This window comes from Pongo pygmaeus, chromosome 5 (assembly GCF_028885625.2).
Source record: "Pongo pygmaeus isolate AG05252 chromosome 5, NHGRI_mPonPyg2-v2.0_pri, whole genome shotgun sequence".
Lineage (NCBI taxonomy): Eukaryota > Metazoa > Chordata > Mammalia > Primates > Hominidae > Pongo > Pongo pygmaeus.
This window is the reverse complement of record NC_072378.2, coordinates 56,453,998-56,467,941: the sequence shown is the minus strand read 5'-3', so window position 1 is coordinate 56,467,941 and position 13,944 is coordinate 56,453,998. Positions and strand designations below refer to the sequence as shown.

Sequence of the window (13,944 nt, the reverse complement as noted above, 5' to 3'; positions counted from 1 at the left end):
CAAAACTCTGGGGTAAGATGTGTAATTGGCAAGTTTCTTTATGAAAGGAAACTTTAGAAGGTTGGGGGGCTACATACTAAGCAATGCAGCAATTCATCAACTCATCAGCTTAAGGAATCCTTATAACTATCACTTCAGAGAGAACTACCCTTAAAAAATTCCCTGGAATATTGTTCATCTTTGTTAAGAAAATAGACTGTTACACAAATATTAACTGAGCCACTAATATGTACTGCTTTACACTGGTGACCAAAATAAATTCTGCCCTTATTTTTGTGCAGTTTGCATTACAGTTAAAATCTCAAGAAAAAAAGTAGAAATCTCCCTTGATTAATAACTACATTGAAATAATAATTTTGTGTCCTTAAATCTATTGATAGGATAACATTTGCTCTCAAGAAATAATATAAAAACAATCTTAGGAACATGTAATAATATGAAGCATATTGAAAAACCTTCTGTTCGTTTAAAACTGTTCGGTAATGTCCATGAAAAATAATACCAAACATTTCAGAAGTTTTTGGTGACTGTATTTTATTATGCATTTCCAAGACTTCTTTAACAACTAGAAATCAAGATGGACAAAAAGCCTATGCTGCCCATGATTACAGTTCCCTTTCAGGTTATAACAAGCAAATCTAAGTCAGATGGTAGTGGTGTAGCACTGCTCTGCCTTCCTTTGGACCACACCATATTCTCTATTTATATGTTTTTCACTCAGAGAGTGAACTGAAGCAATTTAATACTATAGATGCTGCTTTGTTACGCATTTGTCCATGTAGTCACCAAAAAGATTCTAGAAGGTGATACCTTCTCTAAATTCTCCCACTGCTTCCAGCCCCTTCAACATTCTAAGTGGCCTTATCTCCACCCTTTCCACTTACTCCCTCCAATACAATCTAAGACAGCTTTTGCTTAAGATTTATAATCACATTCAAAGGATTTTGAATTTTGTTTTAATTTGAGAGACAATTTAGAAAGCAGATGCTATTTATATTGGGTATTTGTCTTTCACTGCAGTCATATCTTTATATTAGGAGATTTTTCTCCTAATAAAGAGAAGGGAGAAATGTTTTCAAGGAGAAAACAACACAAAAACAAAAAGCCAAAAGTGAAATAGAAAGGTCCTTGTGAGCAAAACAGACTTAAACGCTTCAAATTTTTTCAGAGCAAGTTTCTTTTAAAAAGCTAAAAAAAAAAAAAATAAAATTGGTTGATTGGACATAGTTCGTTTATATATCAATGAACAAAATGTGTCAGATTTTAATGAGGGAAAGAGAAAAATGATCAGAAAGAATGACAGTGGAGAAATACTCCTTACATGAATTCTATTATCTCTGTTCCTTACCAGAAGGTTCCTAATATTAGGATATACCCAGGGAAATACTACACTGTGAAAGGTAGATTTTTACAAGGCTCCTTTTTTTTTCGTTGAAATGTGCTTATCTTTAGACACAATTTTTGTGATGCCCTGGGTGTTTTTCCTTTCCCTATGTCTTCTTTCTCAGCATATGCTTATTCCGTATGTTCAATGCATTATACAACTTTAAATACATACTCTGAAATTTGGAATGTTTATACTTTTCAGTTGCAAAATACTTTATCCTTCGAATTGCTCTCACATACAAGTCTACCTGAGAATTCAAATGATGGAGTAAAATACATGTACTTTTAATTGAAAATAAATCTGACTTTTTGTTTGGCGGTTACTATTTCCTCTTTATTCCTGGAAGGCTTTTTCTTTATTTTCTTTCTCTCACTGCACAAGTTGATCTTTTTGAAAAATGAGTGTTTGCCAAATCTAGTCTGAGTTGGAAGGGAAGGTCGGCAGGGAGGGTGATTACTTAATATTCTGACTAAGAATACTAGCAACTGATTTCCAATCTAGAGGTAGGCTATATGCCTGGTGAAACAATTAAATTATAATTACACTCATTGATATTATAAATCATGCTTTGGGAAAATGAGTTTTTAAGACTTGTGATGCCTAGTCTCATTTTTATTTTTCACATGTATCTTAGAACAAAAATCAGCACATATGGAAGATAATAAGAGTTGTTTCTTTCTCTAGTGTGGTAAATTTTTACTTTGTAACTCTATGCTGTGCTCTACAGACAAATGAAGCAAATTCATAACTTTGATGATATATTTTAAAATATTGAGAACTGTAGCCCACTTTATCTAGGATGTTTTATAAATGCAGAGAAACTTTTTGTCTTGAAGTAATTGATTTGACTTTGTTTCTTAGTTTGGTTTGGATATTAAATAAGCAATGTCAAGAATTTTAGCCATTTAAACTATTTCTTTTTGAAGTGGTATTTCTTAACTTACTTTCAACCTGTACTATTGCTATTCTTTGTGATATCTATTTTACAAGGGTGTTGCATGTATGTCAGCATTTGCATCTGCTACTGTGGCATCCTACATGACTATTAATAATTAAATTTCAGTAAAGCAAATATTAAATAGGAACATCAAGTTTTCTTGCAATAACTTTGTATAAGAAAATGATGCGTACAATAATATTCCGCAAACCCTTTCAGTATTCTGCATTCACCAATAACTGAAGACTTCTAAGAAATATGACTTTTCTTTATACATTCAGAGGAAATATTTAAAAAGAAACAAGAAACCAGGCACCTCTAGGTAGAGTAAAGGCAAAACATTAAAATTTCATAACAGCTCTAGAATTTGCTCGATAAATTTACGTTGGTATCAGAATACTATCCCAGACAATGAAAGTACTGTGAGCCCTAAGGTTAAGTGAGAGCCTGTAAGGAAAATTATAGCTGCACAAAAACATTGTAGACTTCCAAATTTTAAAGGCATTAAACATTAAGGATAAACACATACTTTGCTCATTTCCTTGGATTAAGTATGGTATTTTAGAAAGGTGTGCACTTTCCCCATTTTAACCATCAAATTTTAAAAACTCAAATTTCAATCTGCATGTAGTCATGCCGATTTGATTTGTGTTTATTTGCACGGGTTAAAACAAGTCAAAGTATTGAGTACAATTTATGGGAAATATCTAATTTGTAAGTCTGTGTATATTTCAACTGAAATAACTTAAAAGTTATGAATCATGACACTACATCTTAGGATATTTGTATTTCAACTTTCTGCTTAAAATTTTAATAAAGACACTTAAAGCTAGGTTATCTACTTACTGTTATTGAATTATTACAACTACTATTTTGGCAGCTAGAATATATTTGTTAGTGATTAATTCTCTGCTGTATTCTATTTTAAAAGGATCTGGCTGTCATTAAGAAACAGTGAATTAACCTCAATTTACAACTCATCCTTTTATTTTTTAAGAAGTGCATTTTAATGACTTACAAAAACTAGAAATAATCTCAAATATAGAACTGAGATTCATCAAGCTACCTTAGGCACAACCTGAGACTTAATACAGAAGTGTATTAAGTACATGTCATTGAAAAAAAGATCTAAAGAAGTACTATGTACTAGAATTTGTATGTCCCATGCATCACTGTTTTATGTTAGATGCGTGGTTATAAAATTGTGAAAATGGAGACTTTTCTGGTAGCAAAAGGGTTAAGTTCTTTTTGCTTTACCAGTTTCAAATTACAATGAGAAGCCTCTTCTTTCCCAGCAGGGTTGTGCTTACATTACTCTTTAGATCTCTCTTGAAGAGGGCTGGTATATTTGTGCCTGCTGGAGGTGGAATTAACAGTAAGAAGGAGAAAGGGATTGAATGGACTTACAGGAAGGATTTCAAGTAAATTCAGGGAAACACATTTACTTGAATAGTACAACCTAGAGTATTATTTTACACTAAGACGACACAAAAGATGTTAAAGTTATCACCAAGCTGCCGGACAGATATATATTCCAACACCAAAGTGCAGATCAGCATAGATCTGTGATTCAGAAATCAGGATTTGTTTTGGAAAGAGCTCAAGGGTTGAGAAGAACTCAAGAGCAAGTGAAGATTACTTTGGGAACTACAGTTTATCAGAAGATCAACTTTTGCTAATTCAAATACCAAACGCTTGATTATCATAAATTCATATAGGAATGCATAGGTCATCTGATCAAATAATATTAGCCGTCTTCTGCTACATCAATGCAGCAAAAACTCTTAACAACTGTGGATAATTGGAAATCTGAGTTTCAGCTTTCTTAGAAATAACTACTCTTGACACATTCCAAAATATTTAAAATAGGACAGGAAAATCGGTGAGGATGTTGTGCTCAGAAATGTCACTGTCATGAAAAATAGGTAAATTTGTTTTTTCAGTTACTGGGAAACTGTACCTCCTAGAAACTTAGGTGTTTTTTTTTTTTTTTTTTTTTTGAGGACAAGAAGGACTAAAAATATCAACTTTTGCTTTTGGACAAAAATGCATCTGACTGTATTTTTACTTAAGGGTATTGTGGGTTTCCTCTGGAGCTGCTGGGTTCTAGTGGGTTATGCAAAAGGAGGTTTGGGAGACAATCATGTTCACTCCAGTTTTATTTATAGAAGACTACGGAACCACGAAAGACGGGAAATACAAAGGGAAATTCTCTCTATCTTGGGTTTGCCTCACAGACCCAGACCATTTTCACCTGGAAAACAAGCGTCCTCTGCACCTCTCTTTATGCTGGATCTGTACAATGCCATGACCAATGAAGAAAATCCTGAAGAGTCGGAGTACTCAGTGAGGGCGTCCTTGGCAGAAGAGACCAGAGGGGCAAGAAAGGGATACCCAGCCTCTCCCAATGGGTATCCTCGTCGCATACAGTTATCTCGGACGACTCCTCTGACCACCCAGAGTCCTCCTCTAGCCAGCCTCCATGATACCAACTTTCTAAATGATGCTGACATGGTCATGAGCTTTGTCAACTTAGGTATGTTGTTCATTTGTTTGTTAATCTATGTTATTACAAAGTGGAAGTTTTCCCTAATGGTAAAGGAGCTGCTTGGTAGGTGGTCATGTTTATATAAAGACATTTTCTCTAACTCTCCGGTTTAGCTTCTGTTTTCTTTCTTTCATTGATGCCTTAGGCAAACAGTCATATATATATATTTAATATGAATAGTTAAATTTAAACACTTATAGTGTGGGTCTTTTCAGATCTTGTTAAAATTTCAACTTCGCTTAAATATACAAATGCAAAGGCAATAGTCTAAAAACAGGGAAATTTATGAGGATAGCTATGCTATAGGCAACAATAAAAAAAAGAAGCACTTACAGATGGGAAAGTAAAAGTGACATTCGGAAGCACTTTTTTTTTAAGTGATTTAAAGCACATGTAAGTGTATATTCACATACTACTTAAAAATCTCTCATCTAGGGGAGGCAACTACTGTAAAAATATAGATGTAAAATTAACCAAGATTGAATAGCACCATAAAAGATTACTATCAAGGAATCAAGGAAGGGATTCTGAAATTCTATAGTAAATATTTCAGAAATAAAGTTTCAATCTAACAGTTTTTAACTGTAATGAGTAAAGTATGTTATAGCTACTTGATTTTTTTCACAGGCAAGAAAAATGTAAAACATGCTTTAGTGGTCTTTATCTATACAAAATTTTCCTTCTACATGAGATAAAATATTTGAAATTTTCTGTAAACCACAACAATATTAGTGAGAAAATTTTAAAATTATGTCTTAGTCGTAGCTGGTACTTCATGGTGGTTTTTAAATACTGATAATGTCAAATGATAATTTAGTTCCCAATATTCCCTCTCACAATAATATTATGGATTACCAATTTCAAATTATTTTATAAGGGCTGTTGTTTTCTTTAAATGTTTCAGTAAAAATTGAAGGTGAAATTTACTATCTTCTGGCAGTCAAAGGAAAATAACATCGAATATATTTTGTTTTTGAAGATTAAAAACTCTATCATCAAATTTAATCCACTGGGAAGAGTTGAGAACTTTATGATGTTATAGCTTTTAGAACTTTGTTTTAAAAATGCAATCTGCTTTGACTTAAAATTAACATGTTTTATTGAACACTTAATTAAAAACTTCCTCATGTAACATCTTAAAGGAAATATTCTTTGAAAAGTCAGATTTTCAACAAATCTTAATAACACATGGATGCTTTTATAATATATGTTGCTTAATATACTCTGCTCATTTGCTCTTAGCAATCCTAGCATGAAGGATAAGGTACTTAATAAATCATATGTTTTATGTTGCTAGAGACAAAGGTCTCATTATTAAGTGAGTAAGTCATAATTTGTTGCACTAATCAGGTGTCCTAGAGGCCTTTTCTTCTACATATAATTAACAGACTTCACATGGAACTTTTTAGTCATTAAAATATAGCTTAATTATTTCAAATTAATGTGATTGCTTTTACCTAGTATAAGGGATATGCAAATGTAGCTTGTGGTACATTTTGCTTTGTAACATTTCTAAAGTATTATTCAAGAATTTAAAGTAGTTTAAATATTTTAATAGAAAAATTTCAATCTAGCAAAATTTATATATTCATAAACCATTGAGAAAATTGGGTCATATCATCTAAAATCTGACAAAGAAGCACATGTATGTTACATATTTTAATAAACAATAGCTCAGTCATGAATGTCATAATATATTTTATTAGAATTGTTCTGATCATTCACAAGAGAAGTGTAAGCATGATTTTTGAATTTATGTGTTTACTTTTTATAAATCTACATAGAGTAAGAAAGTCAAAACCAATAATAGTTTTATTCATTGATTCCTAGAACTTTTTTATTATTGAGAAACACATTTAAAAATAAATGACATTTTGGTTACATTGTTCAGATTATAATAACATAGCAGTTTATTAGTTTATTGCCTATATGAAGAAATACAATTATTCATTTAACTCTAGAGAAACAATGTTAGCTATAAGCTTTAGAGAAACTGTGTATTTATTTTTATCATGCTTAAACTGCTGAGTAGTGCTTTATATTCAATAACAAACTCTGTTGTTTCTTCTTTATTTAATAATTCCAAACTAAATGTCTTACATGAAATTACTGACAAACTGATTCTGATACTAGGTGAGTTTTTCCTGGTAGGCTTTAAGGAAAATTAAACCACAGTTTAATTATCCTTTGATCATGCCATCAAATACATCCAAGATTTATAGTTGATCACTACTTAGTAAAAAGCTTCAACTTTTGCATTTCTTTTATAATCAAATAAATAAATAAATAAGCATACTCAGAAAAGGTGAAGGTGTAATAACATTATTAGCTGCAATAAGAGTGTCAGTGCTTTTTAAATGTAATATCCATTAGCAAATATTACCTGTAGTTTATTTCATGTTCTTATAAGACTAAAAAGGATTAGATTTTATTTTTTCACTGTCTTAAAAGATATGCATATAGTTGAGACTAAGTACAAATGAGTCACGTTAGTAATAGGCAAGGGATTTGTATTGAGGAAGTCACCTGGATATTTAAGTATGTGAAAAGAATCTGTTGACATTTCCCATAATTAGAAGAATTATATAAAAAGGATCTAGTAGCATCCTTTTAAAAAATGCTTGTGTGTTGTCCTTTTCAAGTCAAATAATGGATTTTCTACAATTACCTTGTCATTCAGAAATTCTTTTTCCAACATAGTTTTGGTCAGGAAGAACAATTAAACTTAATCCAAACTCAGAATCATGTTTAACAAAATACCTACTGTTTAAAATTCAGATGAGATTAGCTTTCTATTCATAAGTGAAAAATAGATTTGAATTTACTAAAAGCAAAATAAAATGTAAATAAATTGCCTAAGGCATGCAGACATCTGAATATGAAACCAAACACATCATTTTAACCTTTATTTTAGTGACTTGTTTATTTTGAAGAAACAAATACAAATTATTAATCGTGTGAAGAGAAATATTCCTTCGATCATATTCATTATTCTTAGGCCACTTTTATCAGTCTCATAGTATTAAATTTTACAAATTGAATTCTTTGCTTCTTCCCTAAAACTGTTGAATATCAGTGGAATTTTTGCTTGGTCAATATAACATTATTTTGTTAGTAATAAAAATGTTTTTCTGTTTAGTTTTATTTTCTTTTTTAACCATCTCTTTGTCAAAAGTGCTAAGTGTTAGTATATGTATTAAATACCAATACAAGTTAAAGACATGATTAGATAATTTGCTTACAATATTCATCTCTTGTTTACACACAGAAAACATGTAGTGTATTTCTAAGATCTTTTAGTTAGAAGCCAATTTTATTTGATTACTTGGTGACATTATCACCATAATGACATGACACTAGATGTTTTAGTGGAAGTAAAAACAGGAAAATTACCTTTATATTATTATTTGTATCTACATATTCCTCTGGAAAAAGTTGAATTTGAGTTTATTAATGGTTTTTCTCTTAGATATATTTCAAGAATATGTTTTAATTATAAGCACAAAAGTATTTAAATGTGTTGTTAAATTTTTTAAATATAAAAACATATTTAGTCCGTTATCATGAATGAAAAAACGCTTTCAAAAACTAAACCTTTTTTGCCTACTTACCCTAATCATTAAGTTCTCTTGGTACTGGAAGGAAAAAATGCTTACGTTCTCAGTTGACAGATTTGAAAGACATCACTGATAATTTATTATTGTTTTTGGCTGAATCAAGTGCCCAGTGGAAAGGAATTTATATACAAATCTACCTAAAGATGCCTATCTATGTACTCTCTCCAACAGAGTTATTAACACTTGTGTAACATAAACACACCCATAAACACATGGAAGTTGTTTTTGAAGGGGGATGGGTTGGAAGGAAAGATAATATAAAGCCATTATAGTATATATTCATAAATTATGCCTGGAGTAACTAATGCTAATAATGGATAAAGCAACAATCATTCTGTAAAAGTTTTAACCTTTGAAGAGAAAAATATTGCTGAGTGAGAAGACCTTTTTCTTTCTTCTTCAACAACCCTTCACATTCATAATCATGACCAACGGGATTCTTTTTCTCCTTTAAAGATGGTTGATTATCAAGTGATTGGCATGACAGACAAACTCTGGGTTGCCAGAGATAGTTATAATTATAGTTTAATTAAATGCTGTTTTTTTTTTTTTTGCAAATTATAGTGGTTACTCACAAATGTCAAATTTTAAAAGTTTAATGAGACGTATTAGCTGAAACTAAGAAGGACTTGGGACTACCTCAGCTGCCACCTCTCCTTCCCTTTCATTCTTCCATTTTCTGTAATATCACCACTCTCCCTCCTCCCTTCTCATCCCAGTATTTTTTGGCCCTTCCTCCTTGTTCTTGGTCTCTGTAGCCCCAGGCTCTCTTGGCACCCCTCTCCTTACCACTCCCACCCTTCCTGGGGTCTGCCTTTCGTCCTGGTTTGCTAGAGGCTTAAATTAGTTGAAAATCAATTAGTTACAGTTTGAGAATTGAGGTACATTCTCCTGTTTTCTCTCCAGTTGAGAAGGAAAAGGTTATGATGTGCCAATTGCAGCCTCCACCCACTGGGAGAAAAGCTCCCCAGGGCATCAGAGCTGCCCTGGTTCTTGCCATCCCCTGTAATTGTTTCTCCATCATCCCATTCTTCTTTGCCTCCTCATCTCTCCCTAAGGATCCCATTGACAGAATTTAATTGTGTTTTGCCTTTATTTTATAAAATAACATTTAAAAGGGAAAATTTCAAGAAAAGTAAAAGAAAGAAAAAGAAATCAACAATGAACAAAAATAACACTCATCAAACATGGCATTCCTATTTAGTTTATAAACAGCTTTTGGGTTTATTATCCTTATTTAATATTCTGTCACTTCCATGAATAAATTAATTTTTTTGAGAAGAGATAATGAGAAAGAATAAAGAGGCGAAGAGTAAGATACAGAGACATACAGGAATAAGGATGAAACAGAGAAAGAAAGAAAATATTTTTGAAAAAGAGCCTGAAAGAAAGAAAAGAAATGAAATGAGTCATTAAAGGTTGGTTTTTGAGTTGTACAGGTGGAGGAGGTGCTGGGAAATCCTCAGTCTACCTCATACTGAACAGCAGCTAATTCAACATCCCCAATCACGTCAGCTCGAGGGGAAAACCCTTTCATCCTTACACACTAAAATACTGAAGTGGGGAAGGAGGGGGGTTGTCTCAGTATGTGCGTACAAGGAGCATACAGACAGGCTACTCACATTTACAGTCATAAATAATGTAGTAGCTCAGCTTTAAAAAACCACAGGTTAAAGGAAGAGGCTTCCCTGACGCACAGGAGAGGGGCTGAGATCAGAGGAACCACTGAAAGGGCTGGAGAGAAACAATGAATCCCTTGTTCTAAGTAATATTTATGAGTGCTTCTTTGCACCTTAAGTTCATATTTTATTGGCTGGGCTGTGGGGTTTCCCCATTTGCTCATCTCTTAAAATAATACCCTTGGCTAAGATATCCTTTAAAACACACTAGTCAGCCCTGACAAACAGCTTATTTATTTAGGGGAAAAAGGGATCTGTTTTGATTTTGATGTCAGATTGGGATGTTTAAGATTCAGCTCACAAAGTCTGACAGTAAGATAAAAATAATGGTGGAGTATTCACCTGACTTTTTCAGAGATGTTTAAAACAATCTGCACAACCAAGTAGTAGTAACACCTAGTTTGTATGAGTCTTGACCAAGAAGTTGTGGATAAATGATAATTTTAAAAGGCAGAAACAAAATCTATTAAAATGTACATCGTTTAAAAAGAGAAAAAAATGACGATTTGTAGATTAGTAAGAAAAGTCTTTAGTGGTTTGGGGAGAAAAAAACAACAAAAACAAACAAACAAAGAACCCCATAAATCAAAAAGAATGCATTAACCTCGGTTTGGAAGGCAGTGAATTAAATACGTATTACATAACTCTTAGAAATCAAAACCTTGTATAATTCTGAATAGTTGGATGTTGAAATTAAACTGGAGATTGTGCTGTTTTATGACTTCTAAGACAATGAATATCCTTGTCTTCGATATTGTGTTTGTTCAATTTCTTTCTAGAAAAAAAATTAGCAAATTTTATTGTTCTTGTTAAACAGGTTTCCTGGAGTTGTTAGGAATAAAGAAAATAGTTTTAAAAAGTCAGGATCAACAGATGTAAATCCTATTTAGATTTTATTCAGGACTATAAGACATGTCTAAATCAAGAAAATATTTATTAATATGTATAAAATCCTTCAGCTATTTTAATGCTATAATGACATGAAAAGTTCAATGTTATTTGTTGTTCTGACTCTGTGATTACCCTTTCTATATAGGGGACACAGCCATCTCCAGAATCTTAAGTTCATGGCATATTACTGCTCACATGACTTTATAGTTTAATTATGAATTAAATTTAATTGCTTTCTTTTCTGTGCTTCCATGGCAGAAATAGAGTAGTATACAGGAAGCCAGAATGCTTGGATTAGAATCCCATATTCCATGCTTACTAGCAGCGTGAACTTGAGCAAGTTATTTAAATTATTTGTGAGTCTGGTTGCTTATCTAAAAAGTGCAGATAATGAGATCACCTTCCTCTATGAATGTTGAGATAATCTGCATGAGAAGCTACATAATCTGTGGACCCTGATGCAAATGAAAATGCAAGCCCCTTGTTCAAAAATTATTAAGAATTTCAAGACGGTGGCAGCAGAGTATTACACCAAGAGCAGGGCCCTTCTAAGCCCGGGGCCCTGTGCAACTGCACAGGTCACTTGCCCATGATGCTAGTCCTACATGTTTGATTACATGTTGTGGAAACAGAAACCATGTCCCATTCATCCCTCCCCGCCTGCCCCACCCACTGAGATGTATCAGCATTTCCAGAAGAAAAGAGACAGAACGTGCAAACTGAATTATTTAGGAGAGTTTAAATAATGTTATAATTTTTATAGTGTTGTGGGCAGAGGTTTTGTTTTGTTTTGTTGCAGCAAAACAAGGGATCATATAGTATCTTGGGATGGCAGGGTAGCCTTCACTACTCCTGGGCAGGGGGCATAGTTACCAGAAAGCTCAGAGGAGAGATATGTGGGGAAGGTGCCCTGACAGAAACTGTGGCATTAGGAGAAAGATGCCATGCATCTAATCCTTAGATACTCAGCAAGGGGGGATACAGATACCAAGGGATAAATACCCAGACCATATGCTTTGGTCTTCCATTGGTTCACCCTCACTGAAAGCCAGAGAGCCACAGAACCCATTGGTGCAGTTTCTAAAAGTTAGTCTCTTGGTGAGAATAGCAGAATAGGGAAATGTGGAGAGTGGACCTTGAGTTACAAATGGAAGATATTTGGCACAAGTGGATAAATAAACATTGGTTGTTTAGTCAGCAAGTGTTCTAGAATTACTTCAATTTCAGTGCAAGTTACTGATATATATATGTTAATCTTTGTCTTAGTTAATTTATAGTAAAATTCAAGAGAGAAAAATAATTTAGTGTGAGAGATAATTACTTCAGGAATTGGTGAAATAAAGTGGTAAATATAAGCATGGCATGCTGAAAAAAAATCCTTAAATTGTACATGGGTCAATAATTTCAGGTGATATATTAAAACCATTTTAGAGAAAATTGAAATTAAGAAACAACCAGAAAACAAAAGCCCCTAAAACAAGGAAAAGCAGCACTTTCAGATCACAATATGAACTGCAGACTGCAATTGCCAATGAAAAAATTCAGTATGGGAGCGAGTAGAATATATGCAAGTATGTAGAGCAAAATGAAGAGCAATATATTTTTCAAATCCATGTTTATTCTTAATTGTATGCCATACCTCCTGAGATGATCCATAACTGTGTGTTAAAGCTTTTTTGAATTCTGAGTGGAATCATATGATATTCTCACATGCAGCATTCGCATTCCATAGTTAACGTTGCAGGCAAAAATAATGTTAGACTGAGGTAGACAGGGATTATTGTCTTTCTTCTTTGCTACCTTTATTCTCCTCTGGCAGACCATCTGTGACTCAGAGAGGCAGAATTTAGTAGTGGAGCAGGTATGTCAGCTATTTAGTTCTCATAAATAATCAAGCACTAAACCTTGAGGCCAGAGCCACTCCCTGCCCTTCAATCACAGAGAAACACTGAATAGAACAACTCCTTTCCAGTACAGTTTGTGTTTTCCCTCAAATTTGCTACAGTTGGAAATTTCACTTATATAATTATTAAAAGAGGAAGAGAGGGTGCAACTCAGAAACTGTGTAGGCTCTTCTGCAAATAACCTTGATGCAGACACACAAAAGACTTATTTATCTAGTGGGGAAGAAATGAAGGTTATTAATTAAATATGCTTTATGTCAAAATTTTTGTAGATTTATTCTTTGCTCTGGGTGAAGAAGGGTCATTTGATTCTCCCTTAACTGTTTTAGTAGGGTTTCAGTGTTAGGGCTTTGGAGCCAGACTGGTTTGAATTCCAGCTGCGTATCCTTGAGCAAACCATTTCACTTCGTTGAAACTATTTCCTCATCTAAGTGGAGCTCATAATACAGAATTGGAGTTAAGATTGTATAAGGTAAGGTCCTAGACTTTTGAACCTACGTGAGACAAATACTAAATTAATGGTCTCAACTGCTATTACAACTATTTCTACTAGAATATACTATGGAGATCTAATGTTAGAGGAAATCTATGTTCAGCCTACAATACTTTGTCAAATAAATGCCTTGCTGAAATTCTGAAACATTATGCACATAATTTTTCCTCTGTCTAAAAGAAAAACCTTGAATTTCATTGACTCTTTCTTCAAGTTGGACAGCTGATGGACTCTGTTCCCCCACTAGAGTGCTTTGGAAAAGGTCAGTCTATGGCAGAGCCTTCATGAGACGGACTGTGGTGCTTTCCTCTGAGGACCCAAAAGCAACATTTTCTGTGATTAGCTGCTGAAAGGTGCTTTTCATATTACCTTTGGTCAGAGTCCTAGAACTATTCCATGGTTTTACTTTAATTTTAGATATTACCTATTCCATTTCCTTGCTTGTTAAGGAGAAGGGGAAACTGATTAGAAGCCAAGGTAGTAATACA

At 33.2% G+C, this 13,944-nt stretch overlaps 1 protein-coding gene across 2 annotated transcripts in view; it reads left to right on the top strand.

Annotated features, from left to right (window-relative positions):
- Positions 1–3,637: 3,637 nt before the first annotated feature.
- BMP5 (bone morphogenetic protein 5) overlaps positions 3,638–13,944 on the top strand; it is a 124,624-nt gene continuing 114,317 nt past the window's right edge. For both annotated transcript variants that reach the window (XM_054493282.2, XM_054493280.2), the window contains exon 1: positions 3,638–4,860. In XM_054493282.2, coding sequence (XP_054349257.1) covers positions 4,371–4,860 — 490 coding nt within the window. In that variant the 5' untranslated portion in view covers positions 3,638–4,370. The remainder of the gene's footprint in view (positions 4,861–13,944) is intronic.